Raw genomic sequence first — 16,565 nt, forward strand, 5'->3', positions numbered from 1 at the left:
TAACCCGTTTAACCCGTCATTTTTTTAGGTTAATCGGGCTTAGCCTGTTTAGCACAAAATTTAAACGGTTCAATTATAGAGGCAAAACCCGCCCATTTAAATGGGTAAACGTGTTGGCCCCATGGGTTTAGCCCATTTTGACAGTACTAAGAAAAGGATATGAGAAGCCTCTCAATAAACTTCCTATCCATGAAGCTATCATCAACCATCAACATATGAAATTGTTGTGACTCTCTAGCAATTGCAACAACCATTCTCATTATGTTTCTGCGAGTCGGATGGCAATACCACCCGAATCCGCGAGTATCTACCCTGCCCCTACCCACTCGAGACGGGTAATTACTCGCCCCGCTATATATAATATATAATTTTAATATGTAATATGTATAATATATGTAAAATAATTAGTAAATGATTAATAATATTGTATCATATTTAAATTTTTACTTTAATTTATGTTATGTATGTGATGATGGTTATATAAATTTTTGAAATTTAATTTTATTTATTAGATTTTAATAATTATAGGGGCGGGATGGGGGTACCCGCAGGGACATGTTAGGGTTCAATGTTTTACTACACGTGAGTAGAAGTGGAGCGGATTCTATACGGATTGTTGTTCGACGAGACGGAGTCGAGTAGAGCAAAAATCCACCCCTACCCGTAGCATTACCACCCCTATCTGCGAGAATGGAGATAACATCTAATAAAAAAAATTGTAATTGCAATAACCTCACTAAAATTCTATTATAATTTTTTGTGCTTAAGTAAATACTTAATTTATCTAATAAATAAATAATTATTTAATTGGTGGAAGAGAACCAAGGTCTTTAGTTATAGGATTTTTTTAAAAATAAATATTTTAACATAACAATAAAAAAATTTAAAGTTAATCTTTTTTATGGAGAAGACTATACTTAATTAAATACTAATAAAAAAATTTTAAAAATTCTAGAGAGAGAAGGCAAGTTAATGCATTGCTAGTCATTGAAGTCTCTGATCCATAAACATGAAACCAAAACACCACCGGCCACAATCACACACGTATACACACACAACAAAAGACAAAAAAAGGTTTAGAGTTTGGACTTAATTGGCAATTTATTCAATCAGTTTTGGCTTTATTTTTAATTTGAGATACATAATTATAGGACATAATTTGTTATTAAACCACACAGTAGAAAATTACACCAAGTTATTAAAGGAGTCATTTAAATAAAGATGCTTAAAATATATTTTTTAAAAAATATTTTATAATAATTAAAATTTAACATATATAATTAATTAAACTGTATTATTTTTGTCAAAATTAGATTAGACAAATCAATTTGATTAAAAAATCGGTGAACTAAATCTTAAATCAATCTAAATTAATATTTTTTTTATAGAAAATAAATATAATACTCTTATTATAAAAAATTACTAAAACATTCATATTATATATATATATATATATATATATATATATATATATATATATATATTATTTTTGAACATTCTAAATCATAAATCCTAATCCTATGACGACATAAAGAGAAAATAAGGGTTAGGATTTAGAATTCTAAATATATATATATATATATATATATATATATATATATAAAATAGAAGTATTTTAGTCATTTTTTATAATAATAGAAATATTATAATTATTTTTTATAAAAAAATATATTAATTTAGACCGATTCAAAGATTAATTTATTGATTTTTTAATCAAATTAGTTTGATCAATTTAATTTTGACCAAAAATAATACGATTTAATTAATCACATATATTAAATTTTAATTATTAAAAAGTATGTTTAAAATAAGATGTTTTAGGTAGTTTATGTAAATGATTCCCATATATTAATTATGTCTTCTTTAAAATATATTATTTAATTATGGTCCCTCCTAAAAAACGAGTCTAACTCTATCTCCGCAAGCAAAGATAAGAAATTCCATTTGACTTATTGTCAATTTTGAGTTCAAGATAATATATCTAATAACATGACTTATTTTGTTTAGAAGATATATGTAAAGATATATGATTCCAGTACCGTGAATTCTATGGTGTATAAAGAGAGAATCTTTTACATTTATATATATTTGTTGTCAATAAAAAAACTATTAAATATCTAAAAAAATTTAAAAATAATATCTTTTATTGTTTTAATAAGTTGTAAAATTTTGTATTTTTGTTGTTTCTTGATACACATTAAAGGATTTAAATGTAATAAATATTTATTTAATTAGTGATTATGAAAATAATGTTGGATTTTTATTTGTTTTTTTTTTATTCTCGTGAATTCTATTTATTTTGAATTAGACCACATTTATAAATAAAAATAAAAAATACAGACTTAAATTTTATAAAAAATTTTATGTGTATTAAAGTATATATTAAGTATAGTGCAGCAAGAAAAAAAAGTCCTTTTAAGACGTTCACAAAAAATACATAAAAAAAATTCCATGATAATTTGACACGTTTTTTGGAATAATAATTAACAAAATTTATATTAAAATATTAATTAAATTAAATAATAATTTAAAATAACTGTCAAAATTTATTAAAAATACCACAAGAGTAATAATTTGGTTAAAAAATATACATAAATAATAGTTATAGTAAATAATATAAAATTTGTGATATACGTAAATATAATTTTTAATTAATATATGTGATTTGAATACTAATTTAAATTTAAATTTATCTATTTTACAATATTAAATAATATTTTATATTGTATTTTAATTTTTAAGTTGATAGATGAATAATTAATTATTTTTAATTTATTATGTGTTAATTTTTAATTATAAGATAAATTTAATTAATTCACATATCAAGTATTAAAATCGTATTTACGTATATTGCAAATTTTATATTATTTACTATAATTATTGTTTATGAAATTTTTTTAACCTTTTAAACAGTAATCATTATTATTTTTTTAAATATATATTACTTTCTCAAATTTAACCAAATTATTACGGTTTTAGTATTTCTAATAAATTTTGACAATTATTTTAAATAATTATTTAATTTAATTAGTATTTTAATATAAATTTTGTTAATTATTATTCTAAAAAAATGTCTAATTACCATAAAAAAAATTTATGTATTTCTTGTGAACATCTTAGAAGGAGACTTTTTTTTTTCTCTGTTGCACTTGTACCATACTTAATACATGCTTTAATACATATAAAACATTTTATAAAATTTAGGTCTATATTTTAATTTTTATTTATAAATGTGATCTGATCCAAAATAAATAGAATTCACAAAAAAAAGTAAAAAATAAAAAGTCCAACATCTTTATTATAATCACTAGTTAAATAAATATTTATTACATTTAGTTATTAAACCCCTCAAGAAGCAACAAAAATAAAAAAAATTCTGAAATGGCAGATATTGTTTTTAAGTTTTCTCTCTGTGGACACTTGATAGTTTTTTCTATTGACAACAAGAATTTTACTTTAGAGAGTAAAGTGTGATCTCTCACCATTGATTTCATAAGTGGGACCAAGAATAAATATGAAAGAAAAATTATTCAATGATAGAAGATCACATTCTACTCTCTAAAATAAAATTAAAACTTTAAAGGATCAAAATCCTGACAATAAATATATATAGGTATAGAAGATTTTCTCTTTCTAGACCATAAAATTTACCTTCCAGTATATTAATTATGTCAATTTGACAGGGTGAGTCAGCATATGAGTTATGTTTATGGGCTCAGTTACTTTTACTTTCTTCCTTTCTCTCTATTTTCAGGTAACGAGACTAAAATTTTCTTTTAGTATTCTGGACAGAAAGAAAGGTTTAGTTTTGAGCCCATGTTTTCTTACTAAGGGAGCAAACCTACTAGTCAGTTTTAGCCCAAACTCGCTGCAAATGGATAGGCCAGGCTACAGGCAATTCCAAATCTGCGACCAAATCTTGTTTGGATTTTTTCTTTTTAAAATATAAAAATAACAATTTCATTCATTCAATGCTGCACCTGCACATGAGATGAACCATTGGGATTTGGGAGAGTGGGCAGTGAATCGGTGATCGCTCTATGGTTTGCTAATAATGACTACAAAATAAAATGAAAAGGAAAGTGGTGTATGGTTGCATGTTCTTCATGCATTTAACTCTGATTTGGAAATACCAACCAATAATAAAGACACACTGACTTAGATGGACTGCATCCACAAGGAAAATGACAAACGTTGCCTAGTGATCTAGGCCCTATGGTTTTGGCTTAGCTTGTCGCATGTGATAAGGGGGCACACGGGTTGTTAACCCACCAAACATAATCATAGAGCATGGTTAGCATCCCTTTCAATTGGATGGCCTAGAAAATTTATTAGAAAAACAAGTTAAACCACATTTAGTAACATCTAAAAGATATTGTATCTATAAAAGAAATATTAGTAATATGTAAGCTATTAGTTATTAAATTGTTTTTATAGGTACTTTTTATTTCAAAATGTATTTTGTTTTTCAATGCGTGTAATCCATTATTTGCAGAGGGAATATGATATACAACAACCACAAACACACACAGATATTGAAGCTAAGAAAGTTTCTTTTGTTTCTTGTCTTGCCATTGCTTGCGTTCGGCTTCAATCCTTGCCTTCACCTTTGCTTGGAACCCTGGGTATGGTTCATATCCGACAGATAATTGGAGAGCCTGAAAAAGACCCTTGAGCTTGTTTAAATTGTCAAGCAGACTATTATATATATAATGAATGAATATGTGAAGGTATTAATTACCTCAAAGAGGACAAAGAATGGGGCCATTAGGAAAGCTTGAACAAGGTTATCGAAGAGGGCTGGAGCACGTTTCTAACAGAGGAAGATCGAATAAGATGAGTGAGATGCATCAAAGTGGTGATTAGTAATGAAATGATTTACCTCAAAGACGCCGTGACCAATAAACTGTCCAGTCCAACAGAATATCTGAGAAGCCAACACAATCTGAAAATAGACTGAATCAATTAGCGTTGACAAGATAATAATAATAATAATAATAAGAAGAAGAAGTGTACCTTCCAGGCGAGGGAGAATCCGAGGTGGTTGGCGAGGAAAGAGGAAGCGAGCCAGCAGAGGAAAGTGAGGAGGGCGGCGAGAGAGCCAGCTTTGAGGTCGAGGGAGGCGTAGAAGAGGGCGTAGATGGCGGTGAAGAGGAAGCCGTAGTTGAGGAGGAGAGGGGGAGGGAAGAAGGAGAAGGAGAAGAGGGTTGGTGTGAAATAGAAAAGTAATTGAGCGGTGAATAGGATGGGCCAGACGAAGAGCATGTGAATGAAGATGTTAACGGGGTTGCTGTGGTATGCTCCATAGAAGGCGAAGTGTTTCTCCAGATCTATCATTGCCATCGCCACTTGCGACTTTCTTCACCACTCTTCCAACTCCGCCCAATATTCTGTGTCAACTTACTCACCGGGCCGGGTTCCAGATAAGTAGCATAGTAGATAACTATTCCCAAAACAAAAAAAAAAGTTAATATTAATCCTATTCGATTCCAGCTAATGAATTAAATAAGTTCATATCTTTCAACATTTTTTATATTCAATTATTAGGTGTGAACTTTTTAAAAATATTTTTATTATAAAATGTGAATGACATTTTGTTATATTATTTCGTTTCTTTCTTTTCTTAAAAAATACTGTTACAAAATTTTAACAATTTTTTTACTTGATATTCGTACAAAGCTCATATAAAAAAAAGAGATCACTCAAATAAAGACGCTTAAAACATTTTTTTTAAATGTTCTTATGTTGTATTTTAATTGGTTTCTGTATAATTTATTCAGTGTTCCTCATCACATATTATTAAATTTTTTAAAAGATTTTTTTTCCAAAAATAATAAAAAATATTTAATTTGGACTAAAACAAAAAAGTAATAAATTAACTATTATTTTTTAAAGATTATTTACATAAAAAAATATATCACATTTATCAAAATAATTTTTTTATTATTTTTGTTGTGAAAATTTTAATTATTTTAATAATTAATTATTTTTAAAAAAAATAATTAAATAATACAAAAAAGTCTTATTAAGAGTAATTTATTTATATATGATTAAAAAATAATTGAATAATTATATACGGTAAAAAATTAATATTATTAAAAAATAAAAATAAAATTTATTTTAAAATTAAAAATAAAGTTTATTTAAAAATAAAATTAAAAATTATGTTTTTTTTTTCAAAATTTATCTACGAGTAATTCTATAAATATTTTATGATGAATAAAAATATTAAATTCGTACTAAAATTTATTCTAATAAAATTTATTTTTATTCTACTAAACGTTAAATAAACTATTGAAAAGAATTTTGTTTCCTCCATTAAAGAAGAATGAAGATATGTATTTCAAATTTTAATTTTAAGTTTTTAACTATTTTATATTTTATATTTATGTGAGACCGATTTTATCGGTTCAACCAGTGATTTATCAGTTGAACCAATAAACCAGTGAACCAGTAGCTTGACTAGTTCGATCATTGGTTCAGTTCTAACAACTATGTTTCAATCTAATTTCAAAAATTTCGATTTACTCAATTTAGTCTTCCAATTTAATAGTTATGACTCACATTGGTTCTTAATCTTATTTTTGTCATTGTCTCATAAAATCGTTAACGACATGTTGAGATGGACTAACGACTGCTACATTATACATTCTAGCAACTATTTGATGTAACAATTGAAAATTTTTTTACCTTATTTTTTTCAACTAAACACTTAAAACCCTAATACAAGTCACGGATACCTAAGTTAAAAAATCAAACTAAGTAAATTGAAACTTTAAAAATTAGATTAAAGCTCGAATATAACTTCAAAACATAAATTTAACTTATGTAGTGATTAATTTAAATGAGAATCAAATAAATCAAAATTCAACATAATTTTTATTAATGTTTTCAAATTCGAAATTTCTATACCAAAATTAACTAGGATTTTTCTTTAAATTAAAAATTTATTGAAATAATGACTTTAATTATCTTAACTAATGTCCTAATTAATTACTTTTATGTCTTAAAAAAATTGTATATGAGAAGAAAATAATTAATTTGTCTACTTTAATAAATAGTTATTTTACTAAAATGAAAGAAACTATTTTTTTAAAATTTTTTAAAAACTAATTAATATTTTATATATTTTGTTACACTACATTTAGTTATAAAAGTTTTATTTATTTCTAATGCTTATATTAAAAAAAATTAAATTAGTGAATCTTAATCTATAATATAATAATAATATAGTAATTATTTTATATATTGTACGATCGAATATAAATTAATTATTTTTTTATTTATAAAAATTTTAAGAGGCTTGAACTTGTTATATATATATATATATATATATATATATTGATGAATGTGATATAATTTTTTTAAATAATCTAATAGTTAATTTATTATTTTTTTTGTTTTAGTTTAAATTAAATATTTTTTATTATTTTTGGAAAGAAAATCTTTTGAGAAAATTAATAATAAGTGATGAGGAACACCGAATAAATTATACAAAAATTAATTAAAACACAATATAAAAACATCTTTAAAAAAAGACGTTTCAGACGTCTTTATCTATCTGAGTGGTCTCTATAAAAAAAATGTTTATATACCAAAAAAGTCTTTATATACTCCCAAAAAATAAACTACACGAGCCTAACTAAATTCACCTTTTTTTACTGGCCTGACTCGTCTATTTGTACGAAATCCAAACAAACTCGTGAGTTATAGCTCCTTTTGATAATTTTATTATTCTTTTCCTTTTATATAATTTTGTATTTTTATAACATAAAGATTAAAGACAACTTTTTCTTTTTGACTTTTTATCAATATATAAAGATGGGGCTCATTTGTTTTATATGTAAATTCTATGTGTATTTTACATGGTTATGAAAGTGGGTGGTATTAAACATAAATTTAAGAATAATTTTTTTTGAATTATGAAGTGAAAGAAACTAATTGTCTAATTTTTTTTATTAAAAAAATTAAGAACACAAATCAGACTATTTAATTTATGTGAAAAAAAAATTGAAGGATCCTATTTATACTTTTAAATTTTATTTTTATTTTAAAAACAAAAATCGAATGATCCGATTTTAATATTAATTTTTTTTAATTGTCTAAAACACAAATCAAACAATCAAAAAGTCTGATTTGCTCTACATAAAACACTCATACACTTCATACCTGCCTCCTACCCCTTCTATATTTAAATTAAAAAGCGTAAAGATGGTGTGTATATAACATTTTCTTTTCCATTTTCTCGCATTTCAACAAAAACTATAAACTGTTGCATCTTTTTGTCCATTAGTTAGTGGTACCAACTCAAAAGGTCAAAAAACTATAAACTAATGCATCTTTTTGTAGGGTGGTTCTTCACTTGACTCTTATCCACTCTATCCTCACTTGTGTAAGTACCATACCAGTACGCAGTACCTTCTTCTTTTTCTTTTTGTTTTGTGCTCTGCACTTCACACCATGGCTGAAGCTATCATTGGTTTCACTACCGTTTTCAAATCCTGTCTACAAACAAGGAGATTTGAAGCCAACCCCTCCTCAAGATTGGTATAATTAAAATCGGAAACAATTGAATAATATAAATGCAAGCTTGATGTATTTCTAGTTTAGTTCGACAGTAAAGGTGCGTTTGTTTTGAATTTGCAGCCTAAGCAGCATTCAAGCTCTACCCTTTTCAGGCGATCAGGGCAGGTAATTAAGTTGTAGTAGTTTCTTTAAAATTAAAGCAGTTTCAGTTGAAACGTAAGATTATACTATATATATATATGCAAGGTAAGGTTGAAGAGAGTAAGAGGAAAAGAGGTTGTTTGCATAAAGTGAATGGTTTGGGGGATTGGCCACTGATGGCAGTTCTAGTGGAGACAATGGAAGGGCAGAGAGACATGTTAACCACTAAATCCATTGTGCATCTCAGTGATGACGCCATCAAGAATGTTTGTAAGTCTGTCTCATATTATATCGTATCAGGTTTGAGCTCTTTGAATTTGAATTAATTTCCTGTGTGGTGGCATGCATGCAGACTCTTGGTACATAATGTTCACCGTTTGGGGATGCTTATTCTTTGGTTCCATGAAGGTTAACTAATTTCATTCAACAAAGTTGTGAATTGTGATATATGCAGCATTGAAACAAACTAAATGAATTAATTGTGGTGTTTAGGACCCATATTACGACTCGGAGACGTACAGGGGAGATGGAGGAGATGGTACTGGAAACTGGATTTATGAGAAGGTAAGCTTTTATTTAATTTAATAGCTGCAGTCAGTGATGGATATTACATTACATCATTATACGAATATGAATGCATGCAGCAAGAGATTATGGAAGCAGAAGCGAGAGAAGCGTTGTGGCGTGAGGAGTTGATAGAAGAGATAGAAGAGAAGGTTGGAGGGTTGAAAGAGCTTGAAGAAGCAGGCAAGAAGGAGGAACTAGTCAAGTGATGAATATGTATATATACAGTGCATGTGCCTTCTCCCTAAATTTCCAATTATTCAAGAATATTGCAAATTGCATAATCATATCGTGTATGTGCTGTATGCATCTCAATATCAATCATCACTTTGTATTCTCTGCCTCTGCCCCTGCCCCTAGTAAACTGAATGGAAAATAATCTCACACTCGCGCGGTGGCTCAGTGGCGGAGCCTAGTGCAGCCTAAAGGGAGAAATGGCGCCTCCCAAATTGATCATTTTATATGTAAAGTTCTCTTTAATTTTATTTTTTGGCCTCTTATCCAGTTATGTTTTTTATGTTGGCCCTTTTTAACAAAAAATTCTAACTCCACCCCTGATTCATGGGTGGGCATTTAGCGGCGATAAAGCTTCACAACGGCGGCGGCAAGGACCGTGTTGGCCGTCAGTGAGGCTCCTGGCTGGAAGGGGAGAGAAGAGAGAGGATGGGGAGAGGGTCACAAATTTGAAAGATAATATGCATCTCTTTAAGGAAAACGGTGTATTTTATTTAGTTGATTTACCGTTCAACGATAACATTTCACGCCAATTAAATAAGTTTTGTGCTTTATTTTAGCATTAAAATAGACAATTCGACTACTAAATCCACAAACTAGTCTTTTATATTCACAACTTTTACTATTTTAGTTTTTCAAATTTAAAATTACCTATATTGATTTTTGTTGTAAACACTATATTAGTCTTTAGACTCTTTTTAATATTAAATCAACAAACTAAGTATTGAATTTGCTCAGACTTGCTATGCTGGACATATAGCATCATTTTATTTTGGCACTTAAACAAAGCAAAAAAAAAAAAAGTGTTTAAATAATTTACAAATCATTATATTTTCCTTCATTCTTTAAAACAATTTCATTCTTGCCTTATATAAGAGCTAAAACCAAAAGATACTATTTAATTATGTGTCTAACATTGTAAGTCAAAATTAGCTCAGCATTCTGATTATTGATTGAACGCTGAAAAGAGTCCAATAACTAATACAGTACTTAGAACTAGATCTAAAAAATAAGTATAATAAATTTTAAATTTGTGGGACTAAAAAAATAAAAATCCTAAATCTTAAGAACCAATGTGAAAATTTAGTCACAATTCAACCGTTATTATTGACAAAAATCTTGGCATATTCGGACGTAAAATTTGACAATAATTATTGCAGAATAAATTCGACCATAATTTCAAGAATACTCAATACATTTCTTAAGGTATTGGCTAGTGTAATTTTTGTTCTTTTCATAAATTTGAGATTTTGAGGTGCTTACAAATATTTTATATCATTCTGTAGCGCATAAAAATCTTTGCAATTGTATTCTCATTGAAATATTTGACATATATGCACTTGCCTATAACACATGAATGCATATGTCTCCTGCAGTCCTGCAATATTTTTGCATTATCCAAGATATAATACATTGATGTTTCAGCAATAAATATTTTTTGATATTAGTAAGAGCTAATATTTATTAGTTTACTTTAAAAATATAATTGAACAGATAAAAATTTTACTTAGTAAAAAAAGAAGAATATAGGAGGAGATGAAATACGAAACTTTCAATTTTATCTTAGTTCGGTTTTGATTTTATTTGAATATATTGAGAATTTTTATGGATACTATAATTTTTTTTTATTTTAAATGGACTAGAGATAATTATAAGAGACATTAAATCTTAAATGTAACTGTACAAATCCGTAATCATTTTAACTAGATTTTATTAGTTATTGGGTGAGTTGTGAGTGGTTAAAATTAGTTATTGGCTGTATGAATTATCCGTTGTAAAAGTTGAGCTAGAAGAATAGAAAGTGTAATAAAAAGTTTTAGTTTTAGTAGGTGAATTGAAAGGCTGAAGATGGCAATGAAGTTAAAATAATTATCCGTTTTGCATAGCATTATTATTAAGAGGACATATAGAGAGCCACACATGTGACTCAACAAGAAGCAATCCAATTCCAGTTGACGTGGATTTGGATAACCATCCTCTTCTTTTCTTTTTAGTAGTAAATTTTCTCAAACGGATAAAGGTTATTTATTGACTGATTGACTCGTTTCGCTTTTTAAAAGAAAAAGACAGCGTATCAACAACAGAAATATTGAATTAAATTATATCCACTGTGTTTGTTATTCACTTATTTGAACTAACTCTCTTTTCGTCTCTCACTCTCTCTCATTCACAGGAAGAGAACACTGTTTTTTTTTTATCTGATTAAAGCGCTGCTCTGCACTTTTTATTATCCATTGAATAGCAACACAAGGGTGCTGGTGTTGCTTTTCTCGCCTTTTGCCTTTTTGGTTTCATATAAAACAGGAATATTTGCTCCTTAATACTTGCTCCTTAATGGCTTCCTCCTTGAACTTGAAGAGTGTTGTTGTCTGTGTTCCTGAGAACATGATTTACTCAAAAGGCAAGCCTTGTCCATCTTCAATGAGACTAGCTGGTAAAGCAAGATCAAGGGCGTTGAATGCTAAATTCATGGGGCAACCCATCATCATTAACACAACAAAACTCCAAGATGAAACGGGTTTATGCAGTTCCAAAACCTCAATTCATGTACGTATATTGCTTTCTTTTTGTGGGATTATATATTTATTCCTGAGTAACAATGCAATGCAATGCAAGGTGTTTCAGGCAGAAGCAAGTATATGCATTAGCAGATCGATGCAGTGGTGGAAGAAGAACCTGAAGCCCAACATGATTGAGATCCATTCAGCACAAGAGCTTCTCAATTCTCTGCTCAGCGCGGGTGATGCTTTGGTTGTTGTTGACTTCTATTCACCTGCTTGTGGTGGCTGCAGAGCCCTTCATCCCAAGGTATATATCTCCATATCTATGAACAATCAATTTTAATTGGGTCTTGAATTGAAGATTGTGTTATGTGATTGGATTCAGATCTGTCAAATTGCTGAAATGCACCCGAATGCAATATTCCTGAAAGTAAATTACGACAAGCTGAAAACCATGTGCCAGGCTCTGCAAATTCATGTCTTGCCATTCTTTAGGTTCTACAGAGGTGCAGAGGGTCAACTTTGTGGATTCAGCTGCACCAATGCAACTGTAAGATTATTTCAAGTCCTAATTAATTAATTTGTTGTTATGAGTCCTAATAATATAACTTTGTGTGCAGATCAACAAGTTTAAGCGTGCGTTGTCAAAGCATGGGAATGAAAGATGTAGTCTAAGGCCACCTAAGGGTTTAGATGAGTTAGAGCTGACCAATTTGGTCTCAAGTTCTCAGATTTGGTTTTAGTTTAGCCATAGCACCAAGCTGGGTTTTGCATCAATAATTAGAAAATGAAGGGTTTGGATGGGAGGCTTGTAATTTTTTAGTTAAAATTGAGCTCCCTCTTTTAGGCGATAGCAATTCTTTTTTATTCCTCAAGTTCAGTTGAGGACAAAAAGGCAACAGGGATCGGAGTGGATCTCACTTCTGTCAATTAATAACAATGATATTGAAGATAATCTTGAGCTCTTATTCCGTTTAGCTACATTTTTAGTTTAATTAGTTTCTGTCAATTATGTGATCCATATGTACATAAGCATAATATATAAATTTTGGCATTATTTTTCCTTTTATTTTAATATTAATATTAAAAGGTGTATCTATACCTAGTACCTAGTTCTAGTTGTCCTGCCTGATTTAATAATATCGAAACACATGATAATATTAATGATACAAAGAGTGACAGATCCATGAAAAGAAGTTTTCACATCACCAATTTTACTTGAAGGTATGAAAATTTTGGAATCTTATCACCATTAAAATAAAAATGAAAGGAAAGGGATAGAGGAGGCCCCACAATGTTGCGTCTCCCGTGGCATTGAATTGGATAGTAAAGAATCCTACTCAGCGTGGGGCCCATGAAAATGAGTAAAACCTAATATGGACATGGACATGTGCTGCCGCTAGCCCATTGGAATTTGGAAGCACTGCACGCTGTTTCAGTTAGCCGCAATATCTACTAAGCGCTGACTCACTTCCCACTCCTAGCTGATACAACTTATAACAAAAGACATTTACATGATACAACTTGAGAGCTTTGTTCAACAAACTGAATAAAAGTTGTTATGGCCTCAAGCAGGCTTCTAAAATTATGTTCTACCCTTTATTTTATTTTTTTTTTGGTTTTGAGAACACCAAATCTGACATTTTTCTATTTATGAAACAAGACCCTACATATGTTATTTATATGTTATATTATGTGGATGATGCAATAATTACAGAGAATGATGTTACAAAAATTAATTTAATGATAAAGAAATTAAATACATGTTTACTTTAAAGAATCTTTGTATACTCCATGTTTTTCTTAAGAATAGACGTTCATCAAAACAAAGAGGGGCAAGTTCACCTATCACAGATTCGATATATTGAAAATCTATTATCAAAAGTTGACATGAATTCAGCTGCCTATGCCAACGCCCATGATTTCTTTCTTACAATTGATGTCATTTGGGTCCGAACAGTTTGAGGATTTTTCTTTGTATAGATTAGTTAATGGGTCCTTCAATATATTACTGTTACATGACCAGACTTATCTTTTTCTATATGTAAATTGAGGTAATTTATGCATCATCCATTAACTTTTTATTGAAAAGCCTGTCAAAAGAGTTATAAGATATTTATAAGAAATTAAATATTATGGTATTGTTTTTAATAAATGTACAGATTTTAGATTTTATAGGTTTGTAGATTTGGATTGGACAAAATAGAAAATCTGTCTTAGAATTGTGTGTATTGTTTGGTACTAACTTAATTTTATGGCATTGTAGAAAGCAAACCACTATAAGTAAGTCATCAACCGAGGATGAATTTCGAAATCTTGCCTCCTGTGAAGCTGAAGGGGAGTTCAGTAACGTAGTGACAGGAGACGAATTAAGACGGCACGGCGACCCGGAGAGAGAGCGTGATGTCACAGCGATCTTGGTTGGAGTAGTAGCGCACGTGTTTTTTTAGCACAGGCCTAATTTTTTAAAATTTTACAATCAGATTTTTTAAAACTATTAAGTTAACCACTTGGCTGCATATAGAGTTAGTTACCTGTACTTTTTTTATTAAACAGTTATGAAAGTTGTTTCATTTTACATTTTTTACTTCATTTGATTATAGCTTAGGTAGCTTAATTAGTAGACATTTGTATAGTTAAGTATTGTTTTCTTTTATCAAATTTTTTGTTCATTTTTGAACGAATTTATCCTATGAAAATAATAATTCATAGTTTCATTTCCATCATTTTTCTTCCTCTTCTGTACCCTCTATTCCTCCTCTCTCTCTCTCTCTTTCACTACTACTTAACGCTTTGCTCTTTCTATCCACATCCTCTTTTCCTCTTACCACGACTCTCCTCCTTTCTCCTGCTCGACCTTAGCATCTGCTGCCTTGATCTATATTCAAGTTTCCTCCGCCTTTGCCAAAAGAGATTCTAGCTTTAGCAAGATTCAATATAGTAAACAGAAGCAATGGAGGGCAAGGACTGAAGAACAGAATGAAAGAAAAACAGAGAAAAAGAAAGAAACTTGTGGCTTAAGCAATTTGTAAAGTTGAATACTAGAATACAAGAGTAGTAGTCTCACTAGTCACTGATTACAGATATATAGTGAGTAAAATAAAGCTAAATCAGTGAGTGAAGACTACTAACAAACTTTAATAAAATATCTAACAGTTCTGAACCACATGGCCTTGGCGAATGGCGACCACACAGCCGACAAGCTCCTTCTGCCACCTCTATTCTGCCTACAACCTCTACCTCTTCTGTTCATCATGCCACACTCACCTTGAAAGTCATAAGCAGTAGGTAGTTGTGGCAGATTAGCCATACGAAGCCCTCTTTGAGGTATCTTAAATCACTTTAACATGTCATCATAGGCAACGAAAAATGATTCTGCCTCTGCAACCTTGAAAGTCCCTAAGCGAGACATCATTTAAGTGATGAATATGGTATATTCTTCTGATAGGTCATCCAAGATTGTAGCAATGTGATCTTCTTCTTGGGATTTATAACCAATTGCAAACAAGGAATCAACTAATCCTTGAATCTTAGACAAGTATTCTTTGACTGAACCAGTCTTTTTCACAAATTTCAACAATGATTTTAGGCTTTGAATGCGAGTAGCTGATGATTCTGAGAAACAGTCGTTTAGAATGCGACATACCTCATGAAATCTAGTTCAGTGAATAGTCTTGTTCTTGAGAGAATTTGAAATAAATGCAACCAGCCAAGTAGTTGAAGTTAGATCATCTAGTCACCTTTCTTTCTAGGTGGTGGTTTCAGATTTTGTTTTCTTTGCTGCATTTTCCTCGAATTATTCTGGAATTTCGGCAGCTGATTGATGATCTTTGAGGTTGAGGTTCTAAATGATGAGAATCACAAGATGATGCCATGTAGTGAAATTATTGTCAGTGAGTTTTTCAGAAATTGATAGTAGAATCTTTTTTTTCACCGATGAATTGAGAGTATGATAGACATGTTGATTATTCAAGACTGTTGCCTCTGGATACCATAAAGAATAACTTATTAAATTAGCGGTAACAATTAAAAAGTAACAATGATAAATAACAAAAATAAGGTAAATGTGAATATAAATGAATAAATGACCATATGTACCCATGAAAGATGAAAACGCTGACAATTGTACCCATAGCAGACCGAAACTAATTTTGTACCCATTGAAGATGCAGTCCGTGTGACAAAAATATCCTGCCTTGGTTTGATACCAACTTCGTCCTTATACGAACCTACGTGGCACTCCAAATCCCCCAAACCCCTATCTATGTGGATTTGAACGTTACTATAAGGATTAACCCATGAAGTGGAAACCCTAGGGAGTCATCTTCCCCAATTCGAACCACACCCCAATAAATGCAATCGACTTCAACCTCATCCAGTGTCAAGTGCACATAAGGAGAGAAGGAATTTTCTCGTGAGCCCTAGGATGTCTTTGCGAAGATTTAACTCTCGTGCAAGTGATGGAACTCGCAGCAATTCTTCGAGTTTGAAAAGGATGAAGGAAAAGATGCTCGACGGCAAATGCTTGTGTGGGAGGGATGTTGTGTTGATGGAGTATGGCACAATGACAAACCTAATAGATGGTTCATCAGATGTCCT

At 29.9% G+C, this 16,565-nt stretch overlaps 3 protein-coding genes across 3 annotated transcripts; 2 read left to right on the forward strand and 1 right to left on the reverse strand.

Annotated features, from left to right (window-relative positions):
* Positions 1-4,413: 4,413 nt before the first annotated feature.
* On the reverse strand, positions 4,414-5,577 carry LOC112708239 (2-hydroxy-palmitic acid dioxygenase MPO1). The gene is made up of 4 exons (XM_025760416.3): positions 5,017-5,577; positions 4,883-4,945; positions 4,742-4,813; positions 4,414-4,658 (listed from the first exon to the last, which is right to left on the reverse strand). The coding sequence occupies exons 1-4, from the start codon at positions 5,341-5,343 to the stop codon at positions 4,542-4,544; spliced, it is 579 nt and encodes a 192-aa protein (XP_025616201.1). The 5' UTR covers positions 5,344-5,577; the 3' UTR covers positions 4,414-4,541.
* Positions 5,578-6,624: 1,047 nt separating this feature from the next.
* LOC112708240 (photosynthetic NDH subunit of subcomplex B 4, chloroplastic) lies at positions 6,625-9,565 on the forward strand. The gene is made up of 6 exons (XM_025760417.2): positions 6,625-8,547; positions 8,647-8,691; positions 8,778-8,937; positions 9,020-9,075; positions 9,160-9,231; positions 9,312-9,565. The coding sequence occupies exons 1-6, from the start codon at positions 8,461-8,463 to the stop codon at positions 9,438-9,440; spliced, it is 549 nt and encodes a 182-aa protein (XP_025616202.1). The 5' UTR covers positions 6,625-8,460; the 3' UTR covers positions 9,441-9,565.
* A 1,804-nt stretch (positions 9,566-11,369) lies between these two features.
* Positions 11,370-12,921, forward strand: LOC112708241 (thioredoxin-like 1-2, chloroplastic). Its single transcript, XM_025760418.3, has 4 exons — positions 11,370-12,012; positions 12,091-12,273; positions 12,352-12,516; positions 12,587-12,921. The coding sequence occupies exons 1-4, from the start codon at positions 11,800-11,802 to the stop codon at positions 12,707-12,709; spliced, it is 684 nt and encodes a 227-aa protein (XP_025616203.1). The 5' UTR covers positions 11,370-11,799; the 3' UTR covers positions 12,710-12,921.
* Positions 12,922-16,565: the final 3,644 nt, after the last annotated feature.

This window comes from Arachis hypogaea, chromosome 8 (assembly GCF_003086295.3).
Source record: "Arachis hypogaea cultivar Tifrunner chromosome 8, arahy.Tifrunner.gnm2.J5K5, whole genome shotgun sequence".
Taxonomy (NCBI): Eukaryota; Viridiplantae; Streptophyta; class Magnoliopsida; order Fabales; family Fabaceae; genus Arachis; species Arachis hypogaea.